Source organism: Abramis brama, assembly GCF_963993115.1.
Source record: "Abramis brama genome assembly, chromosome: 19".
NCBI classification, from domain to species: Eukaryota; Metazoa; Chordata; class Actinopteri; order Cypriniformes; family Leuciscidae; genus Abramis; species Abramis brama.
The window spans coordinates 13,875,049-13,894,679 of NC_139981.1; the positions used below are offsets into that span (position 1 = coordinate 13,875,049).

At 35.4% G+C, this 19,631-nt stretch overlaps 1 protein-coding gene across 1 annotated transcript; it reads right to left on the reverse strand.

Moving 5' to 3' along the window:
* Positions 1-8,066: 8,066 nt before the first annotated feature.
* plaua (plasminogen activator, urokinase a) lies at positions 8,067-12,676 on the reverse strand. Its single transcript, XM_084093215.1, has 11 exons — positions 12,495-12,676; positions 11,420-11,506; positions 11,267-11,309; positions 10,998-11,139; positions 10,778-10,866; positions 10,647-10,688; positions 10,281-10,458; positions 9,526-9,677; positions 9,307-9,447; positions 8,838-8,983; positions 8,067-8,732 (listed from the first exon to the last, which is right to left on the reverse strand). The coding sequence occupies exons 2-11, from the start codon at positions 11,474-11,476 to the stop codon at positions 8,535-8,537; spliced, it is 1,188 nt and encodes a 395-aa protein (XP_083949341.1). The 5' UTR covers positions 11,477-11,506; positions 12,495-12,676; the 3' UTR covers positions 8,067-8,534.
* Between the last annotated feature and the right edge of the window lie 6,955 nt (positions 12,677-19,631).

Sequence of the window (19,631 nt, forward strand, 5' to 3'; positions counted from 1 at the left end):
TACAATGTGATAAATACTACAACCTCATTGTGTTAGAAACAGGGGGAACAGAATCCGACGGCAAATAGTTCAGCTGTCGAAATCCGTTCCCCCACCCCAATGATGAGAGATGTTGATGTAGCCTAATGGCTTAAAACTGCTGATTCTATTCTGTGTGTGGATGGAGCTTAAACAGCATCAATTTGATAAATATTACAACCTCAGTGTGTCAGAAATATGGGGGTAACAGAATCCGACGGCAAAAAAAAAAACAGCTGTCGGAATCCGTTCCCCCACTCCCATTATGAGAGGTGTTGATGTATCGGCTTAAAATATGCTTATTCTATTCTGTGTGTGGATGGAGCTTAACTTGCATCAGTTTAAAAGAATATATTTTGTTGCCTTTTATTATGATAGGACAGTATAGTATCAAGAAAGTTTGACGAACTGGGACTTGAACTTAGGTCGCCCAAAGCTAAAAAAAATATATATTGGCAGGGCACTGACCACTAGGCTATTGAGGACAGTTATTTGCGGGAATTTGATCAATCTTAGAACCTTATTGTGTAATAAACATAGGGGGAACAGAATCCGACGGCAAAAAGTTCAGCTGTCAAAATCCGTTCCCCCACTCCCATTATGAGAGTTGTTGATGGCTTAAAAATGCTGATTTTATTTTTGTTTGTGGATGGAGCTTAACTTGCATCAGTTTAAAGAATATATATTTTTTGCCTTTTATTATGATAGGACAGTATAGTATCAAGAAAGTTTGACGAACCGGGACTTGAACATAGGTCGCCCAAAGCTAAAAAAATAAATATTGTCAGGGCACTGACCACTAGGCTATTGAGGACAGTTATTTGCTGCAATTTGATCAATCTTAGAACCTCATTGTGTAATAAACATAGGGGAACAGAATCCGACGGCAAAAAGTTCAGCTGTCGAAATCCGTTCCCCCACTCCCATTATGAGAGTTGTTGATGGCTTAAAAATGCTGATTTTATTTTTGTTTGTGGATGGAGCTTAACTTTCATCAGTTTAAATAATTTTTTTTTTTTTGCCTTTTATTAGGACAGCATAGTATCAAGAAAGTTTGACGAACCGGGACTTGAACTTAGGTCGCCCAAAGCAAAAAAAAATAAAATATTGTCGGGCACTGACCACTAGGCTGTTGAGGAAAGTTGTTGGCAACAATCTGATAAATCTTAGAACCTTATTCTGTAATAACAACCCAGTTTCACTGGGTTGCACAGACTTACAAACATGTAAGATGATTTTTATTTTTATTTTTATTCTTTTTAGTAAGATATATTGTGTAAGCATTCCATTATATACTTTTAAAGGATAGAATGTTTTTTTCAACCTTAGTTTAATTTATACACTTTTAAAGAGCAGAATGTTTTATGTAATTTTTATCTAAAACTAAAACAATTGGTTTTAGTAAGCTTTTTAAACGCTTTTAAAGAACCAAATGTTTTTCAACTTTAGGTTAATTATTTTTGTGGACATCAATGGTATGGACACATGGCAAACGATACTTATAAATAACATTGCGCACACTTTTAAATTAAACATAAAATTAACTGTTTAGTAGATGAACGCAATTAGAAACTTAAAGGGATAGTTCACCCAAAAATGAAAATTCTGTCATTAATTACTCACCCTCATGTCGGTCCAAACCCGTAAGACCTTTGTTAATCTTCGTAACACAAATTAAGATATTTTTGATTAAATGAAATTAACAGCTATTTAATTAACACTTTGAAGGCCCAGAATGGTAGGTAAGACATCGTTAAAATAGTCCATGTGACTACAGTGGTTCAACCTTAATTTTATGAAGCGACAAGGATACTTTTTGTGCGCAACAAAAACAAAATAACGACTTTATTCAACAATTTATTCTCTTTTGCATCAGTCTCCGACCCACGTTCATGAGAGCACCACGGCACATGCATGACCTTGTAGTCACATGGACTATTTTAATGATGTCTTTCCTACATTTCTGGGCCTTCAAAGTGTTAATTAAATAGCTGTCAATGGAGCCCCGCCCTGAGCCATCGGATTTCATCAAAAATATCTTAATTTGTGTTCCGAAGATGAACGAAGGTCATACGGGTTTGGAATGACATGAGGTTTAGTAATTAATGACAGAATTTTAATTTTTGAGTGAACTATACCTTTAAGTAAATAAATGAGGGTGTAGGTTTGTTACCATAGTAGAGAAAACAACAAAATATCATCCTAACAGAAACGGGGGCCAAGACATGACAGTTTAGCTGTGTGTAAAAGGAATTGATTTTCCAGTTAGCCAGAGAGGAGTGAATAATTAAGTGATTGAGTGTGTGTCTGTAAACTATGGGTGTATTCTGTATACTACTGGAAACATGCATGTGAATTTGCATGTGCCTCACAGTTTGTATGTCAGTAGTATTTATGTAGGATAAAAATAAAATTAATTATATATCAAAATTATGAAATCTAATTTATATTTACAAATAAAAAAATAATTACAGTAGTGTACTGATTAGCTTTGTTTGTACAGTAATGCACTGTATTACACAATTACAGTACCATGTAGTTACTGTAAAACTGAAATATGGTAAAAGGTACTGTAAATCTTAATTACAATAGCTTACTGGCAACAGCGTTGGGTACTGAACTATTTGAGTTGAGAAATACACATTTCAGCATTATCACTAATCTGTGTGTGCATTTTACTTGAGAAGCAAGTTGACTCATGAAACCATTTGTTTATTATATTGCAATCGCATATCGCAATCCCCAAATCGTGCAGCCCTACTTTTCAGAATTTCTTTTGTGTTTTTCTTGTGCTTTTTTAATCAAGTTGCTTTACTAATATACATTTACCAATATACATTTTTAGTTTAGGTAAAACAAAAATAGAATGCTACTACAATTTGAAATATATAATTGGGCCAATAACATGGTTTGGTCAACTTCATTTTTTTTTCAATTGGTTCAATGTATTATTTCTCATTGAGCCAATGTTAACAGACTATTGTAACAATTGATCAAATTAAATTGACAGAATTTCACTTGGGCAGGTTAGAATTTTTTTTTACAGTGCAAGTACAAAAGACAATTGTTTAAAATCAAAACATGATTTTAAAAATCAAAAATGTGCACAACTATACTTGGCAGTATATCCTACCCTATAGTTAAAACACTCAGGGGTGTGAAAATACACATAAATGTAATTTTGTTTAATATATAATATAGTTGTACTGTTTATGTTTATTGGAGTTTATGTTTAGTCATAGCTAAACTTAACTGTCTGCTATAGCGAAGGACATGGCGGAGGACATGGCAACAGAGTGTTATTATATATATATATATATATATACATATTTCATGCTTGTCATTTTTCTGTAAACCGAACTCTTTCCTTTTTAGGTAAAGATCTTTTTCTGTCATAAGCATTTTGTATTCTTGGTAAGAGGAAGGATATTATGTCGTCAGAGGATACAAATAGGCTAGTATTCACTACTTCCACATTTTCTCTCACATTCTCATGTTTTATTTTGATTTTGAGGCCAACTCTTGCAATTAAGATTTACTGCTTAGTTTCTAACGAACACTTCTCCAAAACCCTGATATCATCTTCTTGTACACAGCAACATGTGGTTGTTCTCAGGAAAGTTCTCAGCATAGTTATTTCCTGTTAATTTTAGTGCTTCAACATAAACTTTTTTCAGTTTATTGCCAAGGCAACATTTCTAATTTTTTAAGTTTTTCAACCAATATTTATATTTTATTTTATTTCAATTAGCAGAAAATGTTGATAGTTTTAGTTAACGATAACAACCCAGTTGAAATGCATCTCATTACTTTTGTGACATGCCCCAATTTTACCATATAAGATTTAATTATAATTAGTTTAATGGGACTGTTTAAAGGGAAGAAAATGTAAAACAATTTACTGAAATTAGAGTTTTTTTTTAAACTGAATTTACTGAAAAAAATGTCCACGGTCTTCCAAACCTGTATAACTTTTTATGTTCTTTTGTTGTAACAAAAAGAAGATATTTTGAAGAATGGTCTTACTCATTATAATGGAACAAAATTGGTGCCCATTGACATTTCTCAGAATCTCTTTTCTTTTTTTGCATTCTACAGGTTTGGAACAATATGAGGCTGAGTAAATGATGACACAGTTTTAATTTTGTGGTGAAGTATAGAATATTAAAAAAGGCAGATGTGTATTACTCACTGGCCATGGCTATATTGATTTTAAAGGTCCCGTTCTTCGTGATCCCATGTTTCAAACTTTAGTTAGTGTGTAATGTTGCTGTTAGAGCATAAATAATATCTGTAAAATTATAAAGCTCAAAGTTCAATGCCAAGCGAGATATTTTGGTAACCCTTCCTTTTACAGTCCCCTAATTACTAGGTATTTACCTGGTAAATATATGGTAATTACCACAGGTAACAAGTATATAAATGCAGAGAAACTACAAACTAATTACTAGGTATATTTACCGGGTAAATATATGGTAAGTTATAGTTGGTTATTGGTAATTCCACAGGTAACAAGTATGTAAATGCAGAGAAACTACAAACTAATTACTAAGAATTTACCTGGTAAGCATATGGTAAATTATAGTATTTTAGTGTGTAATTACTTAAGGTGATTAGTATGCAATTACAGAGAAACTACCAGGGAAAAAAACACCACTGTTAAATATCAACTCAACAAAGTACTGTGTACTTGTTACCTGTTTAGGTTGGTAATAACTCAGAATGTAACCTCAGAATGTAGGCAGCCAATTTTTAGAAACACCTCCAGTATTACCCATCAATTCAAGTTAGGTTTGTAGTTATCCTAGGGTTATGTTGGTAACAGTCCATGTTTATTTATTACTATCTTGAAATTAAGACGGTAGTTTCCAATAAATTACCTTGTCTTACATAGTTGTTGTTCATTGCTACACCCATTTATAGAGGGTTTATCAAATAATTTACCTTACACTTACCTGGTAACTACCCCGCAGGAACAGTTTTCCCTAATGTCATGGCACATAAATACATATGTTCTTGCAGATGTTTTTACAATTTACTCAGTAAGTAAAGTGCAACTGTACTGTAAAATGAAGCCTTGTTTATTTCCATGGTATTACCGGAATTGTACCATATAACCTGATCATTCCCTTTTCCATATAGTCACAATTTTTACCTTGTATGTCCTGCAATTCTGAGGAAGTACACAATTAAATCTGAGTTATTACCAACCTAAAAGGGTAACAAGTACACAGTACTTTGTTGAGTTGATATTTAACAGTGGTGTTTTTTCCCTGGTAGTTTCTCTGTAATTGCATACTAATCACCTTAAATAATTACACACTAAAATACTATAATTTACCATATGCTTACCAGGTAAATACTTAGTAATTAGTTATAGTTTCTCTGCATTTACATAGGCCTACTTGTTACCTGTGGTAATTACCAATAACCAACTATAACTTACCATATATTTACCTGGTAAATACCTAGTAATTAGTTTGTAGTTTCTCTGCATTTACATACTTGTTACCTGTGGTAATTACCAATAACCAACTATAACTTACCATATATTTACCAGGTAAATACCTAGTAATTAGGGGACTGTAATGCCTCGTTTCAACTGAGCAGTACGGTACGGAACGGTACGCATTTATTTGCGTTTCCACTATCAAAAGTTGTGAATGGTACCAAAATGCCGAACCGTACCGTACCACTTTTTAGGTACCCTTCCATTGGGGTACCTAGCACAGTGGAACGGTACTAAAAGGTGGAGCTAGACTCACTGCAGGACGTTGATTGGTTGACAGAGAATCGTCACTTGCGCGTGCTACAAGGGGAATGACAACATAAGAAGCGCCATTTTTTAATATACAGTTTAATATAATACTACTGTTACTGTATCACGAAATGTAATTTTAAGAGTTTTTCAGGCGAGAATGTAGTTGTTTAAAGCTCAAATCTGTGGTTTATTTATAAAGATGATTTTTTTTCCCCCGGTTGTGAGATCCATGCGGTCAGCGGGCGCTCGGCGCTCATGTTTCCCGGCTGGATGAGCCTTTTCTCGGCTAGTCTTCTGACATTCGTCGCTGAGACGCTGACTCCGACGGTAGTGGTTAAACATGAGATATTTCGTCTTGTGTAGACCTAACGGGCGATCTTTGCTCTCGTGAATATATAATGAGTTCCCTGTCAATCGTTTTGGCTGAGGGCTAAGTTTAGTTTCATATTATAGTTATAGGCTATTTGTATTTAACTTTACTTGTAATGTTAGACTAGAGCGCTGCATTTGGATATTTGACTGAATTGTTTGCTTTATTTCTTATTGTATAGCTTCTTGTACCTTTTACTTAAACTTTTATATAGGCTATTATTGCTAAAACTGAAATTTTACAAAAAGAAATATGGTTTCTTGTCATTTTTTTATTACAAGATTATCACTGATGTTTATTGCAACATTTGTACAAACGCATATATTGCCTGGAATATGCTTAATTTTTTTTTTTATTTAAACGAAAAGAGGTAACGTTAGGGTTGTGTTTTAAATTTCGTTTTGTTATAAATAGAATAACGTATAACGTGCAGTGAATAATCAATATGCGTTGCGCATGAACCACATTTGTGTCCCTATAATGTTTAATTTATTTAAATGAAAACGAAAAGAGGCAGAGTGGTGTTTTATAACATATTTCGTTTTATTGTTGATTAAAATGTACATACAGAGTAACAGAGATAACCGGAGTAGCAGAGCGAGCTGAGTGACGCTTTTAAGAACGCGCTGTACCATTTGCATGTAGTCGCACATGGCAAGTACAAACTTACTTGATATTGAGAAAAAGCCTAATGTCGGCGCTTGTCTTCTTGTGACAAACATGTCGAGGAGCAAGATCAAGATCTGCTGCATGTCATCCATTGTAGTTTACTATGTTCTTCTTCGCGCGAAAATGACGTCGATCGAAACACCACGCCTATCAAGTAAGGGTACTGTTGGTAGTGGAAACGCTAGCCAGATCATGGTTAACAGACCCGAACCGTACCGTACTGTCCCGTACCGTACCGTACTGCTCAGTGGAAACGAGGCTTAAAAGGAAGGGTTACCGATATTTTATTTAACAGAAGTCGCCTACAACGAACGGCCCGTTTGGACTACATCCCTCTACTTCCTTCTTTAATGACGTTACTAGAACCGTTTTTTGACTAACCTCCGCCCACAGGAATGCTCCCTCAACTCTACCGAAATTCGTTTATGTACTTGCGCACTTCTTATAACTTACTGTGTTTACTCAGCTCTTATGGTGATTTCCTGAAGTAAAACTGACGCTTCATCTTTTGTGTGATGTACAATCAACTTTATTAAACTCATCAGAGTATATGTTTGATCATCATTCAGACAGCAGACTTGTAGGCTATTAATAAATAATGGATACATACAAGCAGATGACAAATACGTTATAATAACCGTAATTAACTAAACTATACCTGTTTCATCTCTATACAGCACTCTGACTCTGTAGGCATTATTGTCCGACTCGAAATGAACACCGTTACTGAGAGTTTCTGATATTATCATCATTCCGTGAGATGAAATTGTCCTGAGAGACTGAGCTCGAGCTCATGAAGCTCCGCCCCCTGGGTCGTCCAGCAGCAGCTTATTTGCATTTAAAGGGCACACACTAAAACAACTCCTTTTTCTGAGCCCCCAAAAATGACAATTTAAACATGCTGTAAAAAATGATCTGTTGGGTATTTTGAGCTGAAACTTCACATACACACTCTGGGGACATCAGAGACTTATTTTACATCTTGTGAAAAGGGGCATAATACGGGACCTTTAATATGCACTGAGATTAAAAGATGAAAGAACTAGTAATATATGCTGTAAGGAATGAAATTAGTTATGAGTGAGAATGTACCAGTTGTACCAATGTGATGTAGAAAAATATTTATGATGATGCACAATGAAGAATGAAACAAAAACTTGTATTTAAGATTATTTCAAATGATTATTTAATTAATTTAATTTTAAATAATAATAATTTAAATAATTTAAATTTAAATTATTATTTAAATTTAAGATTTAAAGCAAGTTTATTGAATACAATGGAATATCAAATGAAATGAAGAATAATTTTGTATTAAACAAAGTAAAGACTATTACGATAAGAGGTATACAAGTAAAAAAAAACCATTTATCATACATGCATTCTTGCAATAAATAAAATATAAAATAATGTTATAAAAAGTAACAGTAAAACATAATGAATAAAACAGATAACAACATTTGCATTTCTAACAAACTGAACATAAAATAAAATCCTAATTCTACAGTATCATTCATACACCTAAAACTGGTATCACTGTCCAATAAAAGCAGGAACGTGCGATTATAACACTGTAAAAGTTGATTCCTATTGATTGCCAAAAGTAGCTGCCATGTATCATTTGAATAGCATAAATAATTGGCATGTGCATTCTGTGCAGACAAAACACTACCCTGAGTGGCTAAGCATTTACATTTGTGCTGTAAAGTGTCACAGTTAATCCTTCTGTGGGTACTTGGAGCCTGCTGTATATGTCGGTAAACCCGTATGCATTGAGATCCAATGGTTGTAGTTGGTGACTTTTGTATAAACACCCGGGTTAAGCTTTTCTGCACACTCTTTTCCCCAGCTAATGATACCGAAAAGGAACATTGTGTGATTTATTTCACACACCAGAGGCCCTCCTGAGTCACCCTGAAAGCAAAAAAGATACCGTTTTTATGAAGATATTTAGCAATTTAATTTGTCAGGGCTAAATTTCCTATTTATCCGTCATTGGTAAAATATTTTCTTGTTTACCTGGCAAGCATCTTCCTCCCAGTCTCTACCAGTTGCGCACAACATGTTCTCGTTGACCTCGTCCTTATTGTAATACTTCTGGCAATCATTCTGGGAAATAAGCTTCACTTGAGCCTGTTTCAGATTTCGAGAGTACTCAAAGCCACCTTTAAAAAAAAAAAAACGATAAAAAAGCAATGATTACATTTTATCTCACATATTTACATAGTTCTGGTCCTGACATTCTACATTGACGTCCAGAGTGACAAAATGACATCACTAAAATGTCTAGCTGCTAGATTTTTAGAGATCCCGTACAGTATGTCATATCAAAATTATAGGATGTCCCAGATTGTGTTATATTTCATATCATAGAACAGCTTTGTGGACACACCATGTTGCCCTCATATCTTGTTGTCGCAGGAAAGAGATCATTGTTACTGTTCTAGGATACACTAGTATCAGCATACAGTCTGATGTGACATCTTACCCTTTTGATGCCTTCCATAACCAGCAATATCACAGTAGAATCCTGTGGGAAGCTTCTGCTGGAAAGGGGGAAGACATGCGGTTCTCACAGAGTTTGTCTTCACTGCGCATTGTCCATTGCTGCCCACTATCTTCAACAGGGCTAAAGGAAGTGATTTACACTTTTAATTGCTGGAATAATACAATATAAGGCAAATAGTAAAATATAATGCAAACTTACCCATGTCATGAGTATAGTTTTGAGTTGTGTAGTCATAGTCCTCATGGACCACAAGTTTGCTCACTGTGAACCGCTGCTCTTTGACAGAGTTGGTTTCATTGATGGCATTCTTTCCCAGAATGACAGAGTATTTCTTTGTTTGAGTGTTCTTACTATTCAAAACGAAGAAACAATACAATTATATATTATATTATATAAAATAAATTACACCAATGTAATGACATTCTGCATTAAGCAGTTTTATTGCACAGCCCTCTAGAATACTTGATTCTGATCACAGCAAATTGGAGCGTTATTGCCACTTACTGAAACTTTCTTTGCAATCTAAATGCAAGTCTCCAAATGCTGGACTGCTTGTTAATTAGTTTCTTTTCTGTCCTACCGATTTTTCCTGAATCGGCACTAATTTGATGTCTCTTGTATTACAGTACATCACCAACTGGCGCCATCTTACTAGTGAAATTGAGCACAGAGAACTTTATTATTAACACTACTGTAATGCAGTTGCATTGTTCGTCTTATTGATAAGCCAATTGTTTTGTACGTTGTGGTGGACTATTTATTCTTAACGGAAGCTTTAGGATAATATTTTAATCTTTGAGTACTAAGCGGGATACTGTCAGCCGGTCATTAGGCTACTGCTAAAATAAACCGGATTGGGTGATACGAGACCCTGACTCTGGAACAGACTGTACATTAGCTTACACAGCGCTCAAATAAGGTCAAACTTTTCAGTTAACAACAGGTTGACATACCCAGCAGGGAAGCAGTGGGCTGCAGTGAGAACCCAGCATGGCGCAATGAGGGTTCCTCCACAAATGAACCCATTTCCTTTGAAGATAGCTGCCATCCAAGGCTGTGACTCAACACTTGACCTTGATCCTCCTATTATCTTTGTAATGCGTTTTAAGCGTCGCTCCCCACACGTTGATTCTGATTAATACATGAGAAACATCAGAAACATGAAGTCTGTGAGGAGAGATCATTTTCTTGGCAGTGCATAAGGAAAGAAACAGCATGTAAAGATATCCCAGTTAGGGGTTTTCCTAACATCGTCATTGAATCATTTAGGATTTTTGCTTAGAATGGACATTAAAAAAGTAAACTGATCCAATTGTTACCTGTGTCCTGCTTTGGTGGGACATGTGTCGGTGGACTTTTGACTGCATGAGCAATAATAGGTCATATTAGTCAATCTGCTATCAATATTACCCATGACTTAAATAAGCAAAAGAGATGGATTTCTACTTACTCGGCTTCATTTCCATGCGGGGGATGTCACATTTTTCCCGTACATAACGGTTTCTTTTCCTTACAATGCACCATGGCGAAATCCCGTTTCTGAAAAAGCAAAACATTCAGAGGTCAGAGGTTTCACCCTAGCCTTTTTAATATAATAGTGTCAGCAAAATAATCTTTGTTTTTACACTCCATAAATGGGGAACAAAAATATTAATGTAAATATAGAATACCTGCAGTAGTTATGATTGCAGTTTCTGAAGTAGGTGTGTCGTTGTGGGATGGAATTCCACTTTACACACATCCGTCCACTGACTGTCACTGACACTTTGCCTCTGTATGTACTCTCATCACTTCCATCAAGTCTGCACTTATCTGAGAATAGAAAAGTTATGAATAAACCTATATATGTTCAAATGCTACAAATAGAACTTTATGTCGTATCAATTAACACGTTCTTGGAAAACTTTAATCTAATGTGACAAAATCAAAAGAGATTTACCTTCTCCTGGAGTAAAAATTTTTTTACTCGTAGGATTTTTCATCTAAAAACAGAAATATAAATATTAGATGCGTGGGAAAAAGAAAGTTTGATTCCATTTAAATACACTGTAGGAAGTAGGAAATGTCACTTCTGTTTTGTTTTTCCACTTACTGCATCAGTTAAGCTCAGGGCGCAGGTCAACAGTAATATTCTGAGAATAAACATCATCTTGACAAATGTTTTCCTTGTTTGGAGATCCTAAAAACATTTTGAAGAAGTGAGCTCATTACATTTACATATGTAAAGTATTTCAAAAGTACATAAATAAACTTTTGCCAAGAAATTTTTTAAATCATATGACTTTGCAGCACTGACTCTGCAAGATAACAGGCATAAAATGTTACTAAGCCCACCACTGACCAGTTATTCATTGTTCAGTATATTACACAAATAAAAAGTGCTCCTGCAGTGCTTTTGAATTCATTTTTGGCACATTTCAGATATGTTCAAATACTCTGATTTTGACTTTTTATGAATTGTATTTGCATCCTTAAGTGTAGTTAAAAAAATGTTTTACTTTATATATAGTGCCCTTATATACATTACTAAAATAGAACCATCTATGGTTCTATGAAGAAATGTTAACATACGGAAGCTTTCCATTACACTTAAGGTCATTTGGAAAAAGTTTAGTTAAATTATTAAATTGTCCTGCTCACTATTAGGGGGAAAAAAGGTTCTTTAGGGGACCCAAAATGGTGAAAACCCCCATCTGAAACCTTTCTTTTTAAGAGTGTAAGATAAATGAAGTAAGATAAATATTAATTAATCCGTATGCTCACATTTTAGAAGAAAAGGTTCTGTATAGAACCTTAAAGAATTCTATCAGGCGCTTCATTAATACCTTTTAGGGGTTTCTATCATGGGATAATTTTATGGATTTAGTTTTAATTTATTAATTAATTTTGTTTTGATTCGATTTTATGAAATAAACAGCTTGTAAACATACTTTATCACAAAAGCATGAAAGTGTTATGCAATAATTTAAGACATTTCTCCTTATATAGAACTTTTATAAAAGGGCATAAAAAGGCATAAAGGGTTCTTTAAAAATTGAGTCAAGAACCCTGGAGTCTGAAGAGTATATGCATAAATCAAGTCAATGAAAAAGAGTTGTACATGTAAAATATGCAAATGTGTAAGAATGAAAGCAAAGCAGAATCAGAAAAGAGTTTTTGGTGCTTACCTTTCTGATAGTAGAGACAGTTTGCTTGCAGATGTTGCTGTGTGGAGCTGAATAGGGCTTACTGAGCACTCGCTGTCATGTGCTTGTTAGTGTTCCTTGATTTATAGTGACGAGTCCATGATTGTCTGAGGAGGCCTGGCCTCAGGGAAACTGGCATGCGCTGTGCAGTAAACACTGAGACTGTGGGCTATGCTTTTTGCGGAAGTTCACATGTGACTCATGCTAAATTACTCAAAACCTTCTTAATTTTTTTCACATGCTAAAGAGGAAATATTCCTAATAGGGACTTTGCCCCTGAAGCAATGACAATCGTTGTGGTTTTTAAATTTCACAACACGTCATAAATTAATGTGAAGGCTAGTGAAAATGGGTATCTGCAAGGGTTAATATTACTCTGTAAACTGTCAAGGTAAACTGCAGATTAATTAGATATCAAAACAGATGTTGTGTGTTGTGTCCCATACATGTGATTCATTATCATCATTCATCTGTTAGTCATGGTCAGTCAATTTTAACTCAGAATGGAACTATTTTTAAAATTGCTGTAATCTTGCATTTCGTCATTGTTTCCTAACATCCGGAGCAATTCACATATTTTACTCTCTGTCCCATGCATGCATGCCACTGTTTGCATACCTGGGATATCATAAAGTTGAAATATTGGGCTTTTCTGTGATATTACATTTTTTTGTAATTTCTGAGGCACCAAACATGATAATGATTATTTTTTAAATCACTCAAAAACATTTTCCTCGGTCTCAGACGATTAATCACAGGATTATGCAAATCTGTTATAGCATCCTGTGAGATCTATACATGATAAATGAGGGGGGTTTCATGAATTAGAGAGCCAGAAGAAATGTGCAGACGTTTAAGAAATGTTCAGACATGTTTCCTGTTCAACACACTACTGAACTTCCAGTGTTGCTAATATTTTGGCTTCTGTGATGATAAAAATTTGCATCACCTTTTATGATGCTGTGCATCAAGTCTGAGTGACTTCTTTTGTAGAAACCAACATAATGCTGCATTTTCAGAAAGTTTAATCTTAAATTTCTTAGAAAGAATATAGTTTAACTGGCTGAATTCATCGCAGAATAATACTTAGAGTCATTGTAATTAAACACATATGCATGCAGACCTCATATTCATCACCATATGCACATTTATTTAATTATCAAGACCATTAATAAAATATGCTGTTTTGACATTAAGAAATCACTTTTAGAGGTTATCACTGTCCACTGCCCATTCACTGGCCGGCTGATGTCTTTATTGCTCAGCTTCTTTTACAAAGACTACATAAAGAGATATTCAGTCATAATTCATTTAAAATTATGAATAGAATTTAGGTTTTTGATTGAACAAATTTAGACTTTTCTTTTTTTAAATCATGTTCTTCAGATGGGTCAACTGTCTGATGACACTGTTGGATGTTTGCTTGCATTTTATAGTCTTGAGCACCATCTCCTGGACAGTGATGGTAATGGTCACTGATGCTTGCACATCGTGGGTGTGTGGCATGGTACTTTTAGATCTCTAACTGCTACAAAACAGTCTGCATATATATCTTTGACATGATTCACCGAAAACGCAAGCAGTTTCGCAGATTTTTAAAAAGTAATCTGGCAGCCTGGGAGTAAAATGCACAACACAATTAAATATATAAATTTGGAAGGAAGTAGGCCTACTGCTGAACGTTAATGTGACTGAATGTATGACCGAGACAGAGAGTCTCCATTCAAGGGTGTAATATGATTAAGTATGATAGACAAATCTAAACAATTTGTTAGTTATGGCTAAGATGTATCTTGATGTAGCCTCGGCAAAGTTGAAGAGAGACATCAGAGAATACATGAAAAGAACATTTCAGTAATCACACTGATAACTTCTATAACAAAGTAAAATCTCACATGCCTAGAAGTCATTCAACTCATGTGATATTTAGAAAGAAAAATATTGATGAATACCTAGATTATAATCACATATAATCATATTGATAATAATTACATATACATTGAAGCAGCAGTTTATTCCAAAATCCACACCCTTCATTACCGAAATTCACTGTATTATCCCACCGGTCACTATTGATGCCATCAACATGTTTACTCATTCTGTGACCACACTCAACAAAACTGAATACTTGTGAATTCATATGTTAATATAAAAAATCTTTGTCATATCTTTATGTTAACATATTTACTTACCGTTTGTTTAGGACAGGGTTCACCAATCTCGGTCCTGGAGGGCCGCTGTCCTGCAGAGTTTAGCTCCAACCCCAATTAAACACACCCGAACCAGCTAATCAAGGTCTCACTAGGCATACTAGAAACTTTCAAACAGGTGTGTTGGAGCTGGTTGGAGCTAAACTCTGCAGGGACAGCGGCCCTCCAGGACCGAGACTGGTGAACCCTGGTTTAGGAGCTTTGATGCAGCCATCATCTTTTTATGGCGCCAACAAGAAGTAGCCTAAACTGTTCTGATCATGTGACAATTTGCACTAACCATGTGACACTGCACATATTTAATAGAGTGCCTAAGTTATGACGTCATTTTGTAGGACAACCCGGAAGTTAGCGGCGCATGGGTTCCCTCGATCGAAAAGCAATGCATTTTCTCCATAGACTTTTGGAAAATCGCAAAAAATAAGATCTGTGTTCAACAAAGAGTTGTGACCCTAACACGTTTTGTCTATCAAGATAATCTTTACAAGTTAATCCAAAATGTATACATTTTGAAGCCTAAATAAAGCCGTCAGATATAAAATGCTAACGGTAGGCTATAAACGGACTACAGCACACCAGCACACCATGGTCGCGGTTCAACGTCATCATCAAGCTTCCTCAAACTTTATTTAAAAAACACGCTCGCTCATTATGATCTGCGCTGTGTATGAACCTATTTTTACAGTCTATGGTATGAACACTTATCCACTTTTTCATGAAAAATATTGCCCATTCGTTTTTTCCAAAAATGTTAGAAACTAATTTTGTTTATGCGTGCCTCTCTGAGATTTTTTTTAAATCTTTTGTTAATGTTTTATTTATTCGTTTATTATTTTGTTAGTTTATATAAACCTTAATATTATTTTCTTTGTGATTAAGATTATTATGCCTGATCATTGTGCCCCAAATAAACTTTAAAGATTATCTTTCACTGTATTATGTTTGATTGTATGTTTGCATACCATTTGCTAATTCGCCAGGAAAAAAACGCGCTTTTACCATCTCAGAAGCACTAACGTTAGCTATGGCCGTATCAATTTCCAATCTTATGTCCTTTTTCTTAGACGATAGAAAAACCATAGATCGAGGAGAGAACCACTATAAATCTGGACATGTAGAAAAGTGCAGCTTAGATGCTGGTTTACTTGCCGGTATTGTAGGGCCTAAGGGCCAGCATGAGGAACAAGGTTTATCGAGTCTCGGTAAGTAAAACTAGGGAGAGATAGAGTTATAACAGTGTTCTATGTATTTAAGATAACAATACAGTTAAATTCCAAACATTTAATATAATAGTTGTATATAATTTTATATGTTGAATTTAAAGAGAATTGTCCAATAGCAAATGCTTATTATATTATAATTAAACCATATATGTTCCCTAAATAAACCATAGCTACTCATTTTGTTAACATTTTCTATATATTTTTACCTGGTAATCCACAAGCCCCAATGTGAGAGCCAGTGTAGTAAATTTTATCTCACATTCACATTACTGTGAGCTGACTGGAGTGTAGTTACAATAGTATACAAGTAGTATACAATAGTTTAACATTTAATTATTTGTCACACAGGCAACTTACAGTGCATTAAGGCTATACATATCAGCGTGTTCTCTGGGAATTGAACTCGCAACCTTTTGCACAGTTAACAAAATGCTCTAATCACTGAGCCACAGAAACCTTACAGCAAGAGTTGTAGTAAACATCTTTATTTTCATAAAATAAGTAAACTGAAAACAAACTATATTTTGTTCATCATCTTTGTCAGCCATAAATTGTGTAGCCATTTCCTCCTCTTCATCCATGGGTGGTGGAACATTTTTAGGCACATCAGCGCTATCCTGTCTCAGGGAGTATGAATGATCTTCCAAAATTTGTCCAGTGGGAACATCATTTGTGGATAAAAACAAAACAGGGACATTTTTTTCCCCTTCAGGAAAATGACAGCTGCAGATGCGAGAATGGACACTGGGCTTCCGGTCAGCTCGTCTAAGGATAAATTAAATAAGTAATGTTAGTTTTATGGAAGTTACACCTTTACAGATTAAAATGACAAATTTCACACAATAAAATATTTGTATTAAATTAGAATGGAGTTTTCCAGAATTTACATTAATCTTCTTCATTGATCTGTCCACGTTTATATAGCACATTAAATATAGTTAACATTTACTACGTGTGAACTAGCAACGGCGCTGGTCACGCTAGCTGCGCTAGCCGCGCTAGTATCCTGGGATGGCAGAGACGAAGATGTGCTAGGTCAGGGGTTTCCCCTGGGGGGCCGCCAGGGGGGCCGCAGCAAGTTGAAAAAAAAAAAGTTAAAAAACGTTAAAAAATACATATTTGCTAATATGAGTAGCCTATTGTTATGAAAAAACATTATAATAATTTGTTGCATAGCCTATCTGATATCTGATTGATCGGCTAGTGACAAGAATTGGCCGATTTTCACGTGATTTTCAGTCTGACACGTGCCGATTCAAATGCACTCGGGCGCCGCATGAATAACATCGCGCAACATCAACATCACACATGCACACAGAACGCACATGTAGGAAACCTTGTGAATTACGGCCGTATCAGATCGCGAGCGGCGCGTGAGCAGCGCGAATTTTTTTCGGCCTGCATGTTCAGTGAGTGCATTCACACCGCGAGCTGGAGCAGCGCGTGAGCGTCAAGCAGGAGCGTCGCATGAGCAGCAGTGAAGCGGAGGGTTTCGACGCCGAGTCTATTTTTGTAGCGCTGCTCACGCTCAGTTAAAGTGAAAGCACACTTTTGATGGACAAAATAAATATGATTTCACTCAAAAAAATTCACATAATTTGCATGTATAGTGTGTTTTAACAAGGAGTATAGGCTATGTCAGAAAAGAAAATGAAGACACATATTTATAGAGAATGTATCCATTTAAACTTGTTTTTATTAACCAGTTTGGGTAAAAGTGGTGTTTTATTATATATATATATATATATATATATATATATATATATATATATATATATATATATATATATATATATAGAGAGAGAGAGAGAGAGAGAGAGAGAGAGAGAGAGAGAGAGAGAGAGAGAAAATAAATAAATATTTGTGTGTGCTGTAAAGTGGTTAGAAAAAATGAAATCAGAATCGGCTTAAATCTGTATCGGCAGGTCAAACTCAATGAAAAATCGGAATCTGTCTTGAAAATTGTAATCGGTGCATCTCATCTTTCTGATTGGCTGGTATCAAACATCATCACATAATCTGATGTTCACCTAGATGTTTTATTTATTTATTTCTACATGTGCCGTGCCCTAGTATTGTCGATGGGTTCAATACGGGGGGCCTTTGCCAGAACCTAGTGGTATTTGGGGGGCCTTGGCATGGAAAAGTTTGGGAACCCCTGTGCTAGGTGATGTGGATCTTAGCTCTCTTCATCTCCTGGTTGCAGCGATGACTCTGAGACTGTACGTGCGTGTTTAAGGTAGCCTACCTAAACAACGACTGTTGCAACAGGGCCGAGGGCTGGGTTAGAAAATATGTGTCGTCATTATGTTTTTTTAATTTAATCAATGTTGATTATGAAAGTGAGCATGCAGCATGAGAAAGATATTAGCCTATACATCATGAGATGCGCAATGTCTGGAGACATGGAGTGGGTAAAACATGATTTTGACCACTTCATTGAATCTTGTTTTGTAGAAAGTCTCTTTTTAAAAGATTTTCGTTTTGTATAAATTGTATCTTAATTTTGATCAATGTTGTATCAACCAATTGCCTGTATTTAATAAATAAGAAGCAAATATATAGCAGACAATGTAATAAAGCGCCGGCACAATCACTTGCATTGCACGTGAACTGCAGGGCGCTGAAACTCAGCTTGTGCCTCACATATTTGAGAAATATAGGCTATCTATTATAGAAAGCTTGAAATGTCTACTTTCAAACGAAATTATTCAAAACCAAAAGAAATTGGCTACTCTCTGAATATGTCATCTGAAATGTGCATTTCTCTCTGGCGTTCATGGCGAATCCGCATCGTCAACTTCATCTTTGCAGGACACAGAAAACACCAGTATATTAACAAATAATTAAATGTCTCCTTGCTTTTTAGACACATTCATAATCATTACTTTTACCGGTTCTTTGTGGCAAGCTTTATGCGTGCGTTCGTGCGCTTGAATGCGGCTATATGTAAACGCCCTATAGCCTAAGTAATTAAATTAATATAAAGGGGCGATTTGTCCACGAATGGCTAAAATGAACAACTAGCCTACTAGTCGACTAGAAAAAAATTTAGTCGGAGGCAGCCCTTATTCCACATATTTTCGAACCAGGCTCAGGCCATTCTTCTGGGTTGAGCGAGCGACCCTGAGCGGAATGAACGAGCGGAGCGGAATATTCAGAAATGCGCTCTCCGCTCACGAGCTCTGATCGGAACAAACCCGAACCTCACTGTCTGCTGAACTTGCGCAGAAACATCAAAATAGACATAGCCAGCTTTTTAAAATTGTTCTTAAAACATTTAGACTATTTTAGCACAAATTATGAGCTTATTGACGATTTTTTATAATTCTTGACTAAATTAGAATATATTAAAAGTTTTTTTTTTTTTTTTTTTGAAGAATAGTTTTGGGTGGGCCTGTTGAGAAGTGCGCCGCGAACAAAAAAAAAAAAGACCCTAATTGGCCCATAAGAAAAAAAAAAAAAAAAAAAAAAAAAAAAAAAAACAAGCAGGTGATTGGGTAGATGTGAATTACTTGAAGGAATGTAAAGGAAACACTGTAGTGTTGGCTCTCTCAATGTGTGTCTGCCAGTTCACCGTAGTTGCGTGTAGACTATGTATGGCACTAAATACATTTTTAGGGGGGGCCTCACACAAAGAGCAGCCTAGGGGCCCCTGACCACCTTAATCCGCCCCTGCATATATA